The 10939-nt window shown below is 43.8% G+C and overlaps 1 protein-coding gene across 1 annotated transcript; it reads left to right on the top strand.

The window, feature by feature from the left end:
- Nucleotides 1-7020: 7020 nt before the first annotated feature.
- LOC109763018 (uncharacterized) lies at nt 7021-7651 on the top strand. Its single transcript, XM_020321891.1, has 2 exons — nt 7021-7299; nt 7418-7651. The coding sequence occupies exons 1-2, from the start codon at nt 7021-7023 to the stop codon at nt 7649-7651; spliced, it is 513 nt and encodes a 170-aa protein (XP_020177480.1).
- The last annotated feature ends 3288 nt before the right edge of the window (nt 7652-10939 follow it).

Raw genomic sequence — 10939 nt, 5'->3', positions numbered from 1 at the left:
TCTCACTCTTGTTCGTGACCGTGAAGGGATTGACAACCCCTTTTTCGCGTTGTGTGCAAGTGTTTGGTAGTTTGTGCAGGTGCATATATTGGAGACTTGCTTGTGCCTCCTACTGGATTGATACCTTGGTTCTTAACTGAGGTAAACACTTATCTCTACTTTTCTGCATCATCGTTTCCTCTTCAAGGGAAAAGTCAATGCAAGCTTTGGAAGTAGCACTTTCCACCGAGCTGGTGCTAGCTGCTCCGAGCAGCGAAGAGCCTTTGCTCTTGTACATCACAGCCATGAGCCGAGTCGTTAATACGGTTCTCACTATGGAATGGGAAGAACAAGGAAAAACCATCAAGCTCTAGTGACCAGTATACTACATCTCTGAAGTCCTTACCCCTTCCAAGCAAAGGTATCTGCATTATCAGAAGCTAGTATACGAAATCTACCTAACCGCTAAGAGGGTGGCGCACTACTTCCAAGAACATTCGGTCACGATGATAAGTGACACCCCTCTGTCTGAGATCATGAACAACAGAGATGCCACTAGCCGAGTGGCTAAGTGGGCCATTGGGCTCCATCCACTAGACATCAAGTTTGAAGCCAAGAAGGCCATCAAGTCGCGAGCCTTGGTGGATTTCCTTGCCGAGTGGACCGAGTAGGAACAACCTGTCCCGAGTGTTCCCGAACATTGGACGATGTTCTTCGACGGCTCCAAGATGCTCCATGGCTCCGGGGCCAGAGTGGTCTTGATGTCACCTAAAGGTGACCAACTTAGCTTTGTGATATCTACTATGCAACCTTCTTCTTGTAGACTCGTGTTGGGCCTCCAAGCGCAGAGTTTTGTAGGACAGTAGCAAATTTCCCTCAAGTGGATGACCTAAGGTTTATCAATCCGTGGGAGGCGTAGAATGAAGCTGGTTTCTCTCAAACAACCCTGCAACCAAATAACAAAGAGCCTCTTGTGTCCCCAACACACCCAATACAATGGTAGATTGTATAGGTGCACTAGTTCGGCGAAGAGATGGTGATACAAGTGTAGTATGGATAGTAGATATAGGTTTTATAATCTATAAATATAAAAACAGCAAGGTAGCAAGTGGTAAAAGTGAGCGAAAACGGTATTGGAATGCTTGGAAACAAGGCCTAGGATCCATACATTTCACTAGTGCAAGTTCTCTCAATAATGATAACATAACTGGATCATATAACAATCCCTCAAAGTGCAACAAAGAGTCACTCCAATGTCACTAATAGCGAAGAACAAACGAAGAGATTATTGTAGGGTACGAAACCACCTCAAAGTTATTCTTTTTAATAGATCTATTGGGCTATTCCTATAAGTGTCACAAACAGCCCTAGAGTTTGTACTAAAATAACACATTAATACACACATCAACCAAAACCCTAATGTCACCTAGATACTCCAATGTCACCACAAGTATCCGCGGGTTTGATTATACGATATGCATCACACAATCTCAGATTCATCTATTCAAACCAACACAAAGAACTTCAAAGAGTGACCCAAAGTTTCTACCGGAGAGTCAAGAGGAAAACGTGTGCCAACCCCTATGCATAAGTTCACAAGGTCACAGAACCTGGAAGTTGATCACCAAAACATACATCAAGTGGATCACGTGAATCTCGTTGTCACCACAGATAAGCACATGCAAGACATACATCAAGTTTACTCAAATCCTTAAAGACTCAATCCGATAAGATAACTTCAAAGGGAAAACTCAATCCATTACAAGAAGGTAGAGGGGAAGAAACACCATATGATCCAACTAGAATAGCAAAGCTCGCAGTACATCAAGATCGTGCCAAATCAAGAACACGAGAGAGAGAGAGAGAGAGAGAGAGAGAGAGAGAGATCAAACACATAGCTACTAGTACATACCCTCAGCCCCGAGGGTGAACTACTCCCTCCTCGTCATGGAGAGCGCCGGGATGATGAAGATGGCCACCGGTGATGATTCCCCCCTCCGGAAGGGTGCCAGAACAGGGTCCGGATTGGTTTTTGGTGGCTACAGAGGCATGCGGTGGCGGAACTCCTGATCTAGGTTCTGTTCTGGGGTTTTGGGGATTTATAAGAGGTGTTGGCGTCGGGAACAAGTTAGGGGGGCTCACGAGGCGACGACAAAGATGGGGGCGGGGCGCGCTCTAGGGGTGCCCTCCACCCTTGTGGTGGCCCCGGGACTCCTCTCCGATATCTTTTCGTTCCAATATTTTTCATATTTTCCAAAAATAATCTCCGTAAATTTTCAGGTCAATTGGACTCCGTTTGATATTACTTTTCTACGAAACTCAAAAACAAGGAAAAACCAGAAACTGGCACTGGGCTCTAGGTTAATAGGTTAGTCCAAAAAATAATATAAAATAGCATATAAATGCATATAAAACATACAAAATGGACAATATAATAGCATGGAACAACCAAAATTATAGATACGTTGGAGACGTGTCCAGCATCCCCAAGCTTAATTCCTGCTTGTCCTTGAGTAGGTAAATGATAAAAATAGAATTTTTGATGTGGAATTCTACCTAACATATTTATCAATGTACTCTTCTCTACCGTGGCAAGAATATTCAGATCCATAAGATTGAAAACAAAAGTTTAGTATTGACATAAAAATGATAATACCTCAAGCATACTGATAAAGCAATCATGGCTTCTCAAAATAACATGGCCAAAGAAAGTTATCCCTACAAAATCATATAGTTTGGCTATGCTCCATCTTCATCACACAAAGTATTCAAATCATGCACAACCCCGATGACAAGCCAAGCAATTGTTTCATACTTTTGACATTCTCAGACCTTTTCAACTTTCACGCAATACATGAGCGTGAGCCATGGACATAGCACTATAGGTGGAATAGAATATGGTGGTTGTGGAGAAGACAAAAAGGAGATAGTCTCGCATCAACTAGGCGTATCAACGGGCTATGGAGATGCCCATCAATAGATACCAATGTGAGTGAGTAGGGATTGCGAGGCAACGGATGCACTAGAGCTATAAGTGTATGAAAGCTCAGAAAGAAACTAAGTGGGTGTGCATCCAACTTGCTTGTTCACGAAGACCTAGGGCAATTTGAGGGAGCCCATCATTGGAATATACATGCCAAGTTCTATAATGAAAAATTCCCACTAGTATATGAAAGTGACAATATAGGAGACTCTCTATCATGAAGATCATGGTGCTACTTTGAAGCACAAGTGTGGTAAAAGGATAGTAACATTGCCCCTTCTCTCTTTCTCTCTTTTTTTGGGGATCTTTTTTTGCCTCTTTTTTTATCTATTTTTTATTTTTTTTGTCCGGAGACTCATCCTGACTTGTGGGGGAATCATAGTCTCCATCATCCTTTCCTCACATGGGACAATGCTCTAATAATGAAGATCATCGCACTTTTATTTACTAAACAACTCAAGAATTACAACTCGATACTTAGAACAAAATATGACTCTATATGAATGCCTCCGGCAGTGTACCGGGATGTGCAATGAATCAAGAGTGACATGTATGAAAGAATTATGAACGGTGGCTTTGCCACAAATATGATGTCAACTACAAGATCATGCAAAGCAATATGACAATGATGATGCGTGTCATAATAAACGGAACGATGGCAGTTGCATGGCAATATATCTCGAAATGGCTATGGAAATGCCATAATAGGTAGGTATGGTGGCTGTTTTGAGGAAGGTATATGGCGGGTGTATGGTACCGGCGAAAGTTGCGCGGTACTAGGGAGGCTAGCAATGGTGGAAGGGTGAGAGTGTGTATAATCCGTGGACTCAACGTTAGTCATAAAGAACTCACATACTTATTGCAAAAATCTATTAGTTATCAAAACGAAGTACTATGTTCATGCTCCTAGGAAGATAGATTGGTAGGAAAATACCATCTCTCGTCCCCGACCGCCACTCATAAGGAAGATAATCAATAAATATATCATGCTCCGAGTTCATCACATAACGGTTCACCTTACGTGCATGCTACGGGAATCACAAATTTTAACACAAGTATTTCTACCAATCCACAACTACTCACTAGCATGAATCTAATATCACCATGTTTATATCTCAAAACAATATGTAAGGAATTAAACTTCTCATAGTATTCAATGCACTTTATATGAAAGTTTTTATTATATCCCTCTTGGATGCCCATCATATTAGGACTAAATTCATAACCTAAGCAAATTACCATGTTGTTTAGAGAGAATCTCAAAATAAAATAAGTGAAGCATGAGAGTTCATCAATTTCTTCAAAATAAAACCACCGCTGTGCTCTAAAAAGATATAAGTAACGCACTAGAGCAAAAGATAAACTATTCCAAAAGATATAAGTGAAGATCAACGAGTAGTCGAATAATTATGTAACTATGTGAAGACTCTCTAACATTTAAGAATTTCAGATCTTGGGATATTATTCAAACAACAAGCAAAACAAAACAAAATAAAATAAAACGGCATTGCAAGAATAGCACATATCATGTGAAGAAGCAAACACTTAGGCTCAACCAAAACTGACCAATAGTTGTTGAAGAAGAAAGGTGGGATGCCAATCGGGGTATCCCCAAGCTTACATGCTTGAGACTTCTTGAAATATTAATTAGGGGTGCCTTGGGCATCCCCAAGCTTGAGCTTTTGTGTCTTCTTAATTCCTCTCATATCACAGTTTCCCTAAATCTTAAAAACTTCATCCACAAAAAACTCAACAACAACTCGTGAGATAAGTTAGTATAAATCAATGCAAAACCTTATCATTCTCTACTGTAGTAAATCACTAAAATTATTATTTGATATTTCCTACTAAATGCCTTTGCATATTTAATACTCCTATCCTCAAATAGAATCATTAAACATGCAAACATATGCAAACAATGCAAACATAACAGCAATATGTCTAAACAGAACAGTCTGAAAAGAGTGCAAGAGGAATCATACTTCCCTAACTCCAGAAATTCTGAAAAATTACCAAACTGTAGAAAATTTATTGTACCTTACTGTGTGAAAATTTCAAGATTTTATCATGTTCTGACTATTCACCAATATTCAAAACATAACAGCAAACTTTCTGTTTTCAAACAGCAACATATAGACTTGCAAAATAAGCATGGTAAAGGCTATACTTTACAATTTTATTGAAATAGAAGATACTAAACATGTATCTGAATAACATCAAGCAAATATAAACAAAAGAAAATGACGCTCCAAGCAAAACACATATCATGTGGTGAATAAACATATAGCCTCAAGTAAGGTTACCAATGAACGAAGACGAAAGAGGGGATGCCATCCGGGGCATCCCCAAGCTTAGGCTCTTGGTTGTCCTTGAATATTACCTTGGGGTGCCTTGGGAATCCCCAAGTTTAGGCTCTTGCCACTCCTTATTCCGTAGTCCATTGAAACTTCACCCAAAACTTGAAAACTTCACAACACAAAACTCAACAGAAAATCTTATGAGATCCGTTAGTATAAGAAAGCAAATCACCACTTAGGTACTGTTGCAAACTCATTCTAAATTCATATTGGTGTTATATCTACTGTATTCCAACTTATCCATGGTTCATACCCTCCGATAGTACTCATAGATTCATCAAAATAAGCAAACAACACATAGAAGACAGAATATCTTTAAAACAGAACAACTGTAGTAATCTGGAAACTTTCCATACCTCTGTAACTCCAAAAATTCTGAAACATTAGGAGAATGTAGACAATTTGTATATCAATCTTGTGTCAAAAATTCAGATCAAAAGCACGTTCCAGTGAATTTTCAAAATTCCTGGACTTAGAGCGAAAGTTTCTGTTTTTGCACAGAATCAAGTCAACTATCATCCATACTATCCCAAAGGCTTTACTTGGCACTTTATTGAAACAAAAGCTATAAAACATGATTAATACGGTAGACTAATAATGTGAACACACAAAAATAGTAGGTTTAAATGTTGGGTTGTCTCCCAACAAGCGCTTTTCTTTAATGCATTTTTAGTTAGGCATGATGATTCCAATGACTGCCACATAAAAGATAAGAATTGAAACACTAAGAGAGCATCATGAAGCATATGACTAGCACATTTAAGTCTAACCCACTTCCTATGCATAGGGATTTTGTGAGCAAACAATTTATGGGAACAAGAATCAACTAGCATAGGAAGACAAAACAAGCATAACTTCAAAACTTTAAGCACATAGAGAGGAAACTTGATATTATTGCAATTCCTACAAGCATATATTCCTCCCTCATAATAATTTTCAGTAGCATCATGAATGAATTCAACAATAAAATTATCACATAAAGCACTCTTTTCATGATGCACAAGCATATAATTTTTATTACTCTCCACATAAGCAAATTTCTTCTCATGAATAGTTGTGGGAGCAAACTCAACAAAATAACTATCATGTGAGGCATAATCCAATTGAAAATTAAAATCATGATGACAAGTTTCATGGTTATCATTATTATTTATAGCATACATGTCATCACAATAATCATCATACATAGCAACTTTGTTCTCATAACCAATTGGAACCTCTTCCAAAATAGTGGATTCATCACTAAATAAAGTCAAGACCTCTCCAAATCCACTTTCATAATTATAACAATAAGATTCAACACCCTCCAAAATAGAGGGATCATTATTTCCTAAAGTTGACACTCTTCCAAACCCACTTTCATCAATATAATCATCATAAATAGGAGGCATGCTTTCATCATAATAAATATTCTCATAAAAACTTGCGGGACTAAAATTATCATATTCATCAAACATAGCACCCCCTTCTGGTTTTGCATATCATTAGCATCATGGATATTCAAGGAATTCATACTAACAACATTGCAATCATGCTCATCATTCAAAGATTTAGTTCCAAACATTTTATAAACTTCTTCTTCTAACACTTGAGCACAACTTTGCACTTTAGATTCACTTCGACTCCTCCAACAACGAAGCCGAATACGAAGCTCTCTGGTATGGGCCGTGAATGGCAATTTCTCTAGGAATTCGCCGACTGATGGCCTATGGCAACTTGGATTTGGTGGTCAACCAAGTCATGAAAGAATGGGATATCCGCAGCCCGGCGATGACTGGCTATTGCAACACCGTCAGAAAACTGCAGAAACACTTTGAAGGGTTGGAACTCCGTGACATGCCATGCCTCAAGAACCAAGCAGCTGATGATCTGGCCAAGATGGGTTCAACCCAGAAGCCAATACCCAAGAATGTGTTCCTAGAACACCTACACTCACCCACAATCAAGGAAGATCCTTTTGTGGAGGAGCCCCCGCAACCCGTTAGTCCTTCCAATCCGTCTGAAGTAGACATCCCTGTGGTGATTGACTAGGTCCAAAGGGATCCTTGTTATCACTCCCGAGTGGGCTAAACCATACCTGGCGTACCTGCTCTGGCAGGAACTCCCAGAAGATGAGGATGCAGCTCGCAAGATCGTCCGTCCATCCAAGGCCTTCACCGTCATGGGAGACCAACTATACAAGAAAAATACGACCGCAGTCACTCAGCGATGCATATCCCCGGAGGAAGGGCAACAAATTTTGCAAGAAATTCACTCGAAAACCTGTGGACACCATGCATCCTCTCAGACCCTGGTCGCCAAAGCATTCAGGGCCGCGTTCTATTGGCCTTGAGCCAATGAGGCTGCTCGGGATATAGTGGATCAATGCATCGGGTGCCAGTTTTACGTGCAAGCCACCGTCCGCTCTGAAGACTATCCCCCTCACTTGGCCGTTCGCCTTCTGGGGACTCGACATGATTGGCCCTCTTCGGTCTGGGGCGAGGGCTTCACACACTTGTTGGTGGCAGTGGACAAGTTTACTAAGTGGATCGAGGCTAAGCCAATAAAAAAGTTGGATCCGGCCACTACCATTCAGTTCATCAAAGAAATAATTTTCATATTCAGAGTCCCTCACAACATCATCACCGACAACGGGTCTAATTCGACTCAGACAAGTTCCATGAGTTCTGCTACACCCAAGGCATGCGATCACGCCGCCGTGGCGCACCCACAGTCGAATGGGCAAGCCGAGAGAGCGAATGGGCTCATACTCCAAGGATTGAAACCTCTCCTCATGCGCGATCTGACTCACGCGACAGGGGCCTGGGGGACCGAGCTACCATCAGTCCTCTAGGGCTTGCGGACAACCCCAAATCGATCCACCAATCGCATCCCATTTTTTATGGTGTACGGGTCAGAAGAAGTTTTACCGAGTGACTTTGTTGGGGATATAACTATTGGGTTTAACCCGCCCAGGAGGAGCTGAATTAAGCCCCTGCCGGTTCATAAGACAAAGCCCATGAAGATGCTTAAGACGGTAGTTCACTACGCGGACTCATCAATGGCCTGAAGCCGAAGGGCGACTTAAGGGCCAAACAAGTGTAAACCGCCGTATGTGTATGACTTGTATTATAAGGCATGCAAAGTTAGTCACCGAGCCGGACACATTGTTTATGAGCCGGCCGGGACTCCGTGAGCCACCGGGCGTCAACCTGTGTATATAAAGGGACGAACCGGCGGCGACTTAGGGCAAGAAACAAGAGATCTAAAGCTAGGTCAAGCGTATTCGCTCCCTGGTAATCGAGACATAAGCAATACCACCTCAAACTGGATTAGGCCTTTACCTTCACCGCAAGGGGCCGAACCAGTATAAACTCCTTGTGTCCTTTGTCCCGTTTAACCCCTTTAAGCTAACCCTATTGTGATGGCTCCACGACTAAGTCCTTCTGCTGGGACATCTGCCGTGACAATTCCATGACAGTTAGCGCCCACCGTGGGGCCAGCGCACGGTGGTTTTGAGTTCTTACATGGCAACTTTGAAGGGATCAAAGGATATGATGTGGGCCGGATGACCAAGAGTCGTCGCGGCAAGCTCTACATCGACGATGCAGGCTGGAGCCCCGAGGCCGGCTCAATCGAGTACGGGTACCGGGTCCCCTTCGGCGGGATTCATGTCTTCATCGGCAATATCGGCGAACCGGGCCCTAAGCCGGACATCCGCACCGACATCGTCAAGACGGCTCAGCGTGTGCGACCCGCCCGGATTCTACCCGCCGTGAGGCACGCCTTCGTCGGATTCATCCATGGGGCGGAATTTGAGGAAGGATCCATGTCTGGCGGTGATACGGCCATCTATTCTGATGGTGTGTCGTCCACGGGCGAGACTACCTCATTGTATCAACTACAAGACGGCAGGCTTGGGGGCTGTTCCGATGGCGATAGTATTCCGGACCCCTATGAGCCACCGAATCGGGTCGCGATCTTCATGGCCGGTACACAGCCAGGGCAGAATTCTACGACTACAGCAGCAATGATTTCCGGGTCAGCAGCGGCGACGGTGGCCGGGGCAGGAGGCCCTGTGCGCCCGCCGGCTCAGGTCTTATCTGATTTATTGGACACTTTGACAACATGGTTGACAACAGAGGTTAATCCGGCAAATCAAGCTCAACATAACGTGGAAGTTGCAAAAATGCGAGATGAGATAGCTCAGGTTAAGGGAGATCTAGCGGCTGAGGACGCGAGAATGACTACAGAGCGAGCTGCTCTGGATGCTCAGGCACAACGGATCCAGGCTGGTTCTTTCCGGATCTCGTTGGATCAGAACGCTTCAAACGAAGTCATGAGGAGAAGGCACCGTAGTCGTCTACCTCCGGTTTACGAGGCGAGGAACCTCTTCAACACACCTGGTGCAGGGACCAGCGACCCACCAGGGGTAAATCGAGGGGTAGCTGCGCCTGGGACTAGAGCGCTAGCTCAACCACGCACAATGGATCCGCCTCGTCTGAATAATATCCCACCACAGCATGTGCCGACACCACCGAGTCATTACTCTAACCCTTTGGATAATATGATTACTGCGGTGACACGATTGGCGGCTCTCCTAGTTGAAGGTGAGTCTCTAGCTGCGATGGAAACACGGAGGGCTAGAGAACTTCTTCAGACAACACTGGTACAGCAGGAGGCTTATTCTTACAGTCGTGAGAGGATTGACTCAACCCCTCGCCCGAGCCAGCGTTATAGCAGGCACATAGACTCACCGGCCGATTCAAGCAGTGACATGCGTCGTAACCAGCCTTGTGAACATGAACCGGCGCGTGATGGTGCTCAGGATCTGGTAGACCAGGGCAGAGCACGTCAAGAGGCAGAGCTAGCGGCTCAGCGAGCGGCTCATCAATATCTTTCGGTTTATCCGACAACTTCGGTGGAGAGAGGGGTAACCTCTAGAACCTTGGGAGTGCCGTGTTTGGTTCCGGCTTTGCGTAACGTGCGTTTGCCTAAGGATTTTAAGGGCCCTCGTAAGGTGCCTAATTACACAGCCGAATTACCCCCTGAGGCATGGGTTGAGAGTTATGAGATGGCGATGGAGCTGTTGGATGTTGGGATGCTGCATGTGCTAAGTATTTCACGATGATGCTGGAAGGGACGACACGTACTTGGTTGAAAGGACTGCCAGCCGATTCCATTGGGTCATGGGGCGATTTAAAAGCCCGGTTTATCCAGAATTTCAAAGATACGTGCAAGCAACCTATGTCAATTGTGGATCTGGACTCCTATGTCCAAGAAGAGGGCGAGTCAACAACCCATTGGGTGCGCCGGGTCTCAACTATCCTGCACTCATCGGATCGTATCAATGCCGGCTCAGCAGTCTTAATGTTAGAGAAGAATTGTTGTTTTGCGCCCCTTAAGCAGAAGCTAGGGCGACTCAAGCATCATTGCAGCGACATGGGTGAGCTGATGGCGGCTCTAGTTAAATATGCCGACTCTGATAGTACCAAGGACCCCGAGTCTGATGATGAGAAGCCGGGAAAGGGAAAGAAGAGTAGCAACGCAAAGGGGCAGCAGCATAACCCGGCGAATCAAGGAGGCAATGGTAAGCGCAAGGCCGATAACAATTTGGATTTCGTGGCTAATACCAACACGC

Source organism: Aegilops tauschii, chromosome 7 (assembly GCF_002575655.3).
Source record: "Aegilops tauschii subsp. strangulata cultivar AL8/78 chromosome 7, Aet v6.0, whole genome shotgun sequence".
Taxonomy (NCBI): domain Eukaryota; kingdom Viridiplantae; phylum Streptophyta; class Magnoliopsida; order Poales; family Poaceae; genus Aegilops; species Aegilops tauschii.
The sequence above is the reverse complement of the archived record's forward strand: the minus strand, read 5'-3'. Positions and strand labels throughout refer to the sequence as shown.

What these genes read in the sequence shown, in the direction of transcription:
- LOC109763018 (XM_020321891.1), top strand. Translation starts at nt 7,021, where the DNA reads ATGGCCTATGGCAACTTGGATTTGGTGGTCAACCAAGTCATGAAAGAA. An exon ending in TGGAGGAGCCCCCGCAACCC is followed by an intron (nt 7,300 to 7,417) that starts GTTAGTCCTTCC and finishes CTGCTCTGGCAG; the next exon opens with GAACTCCCAGAAGATGAGGA.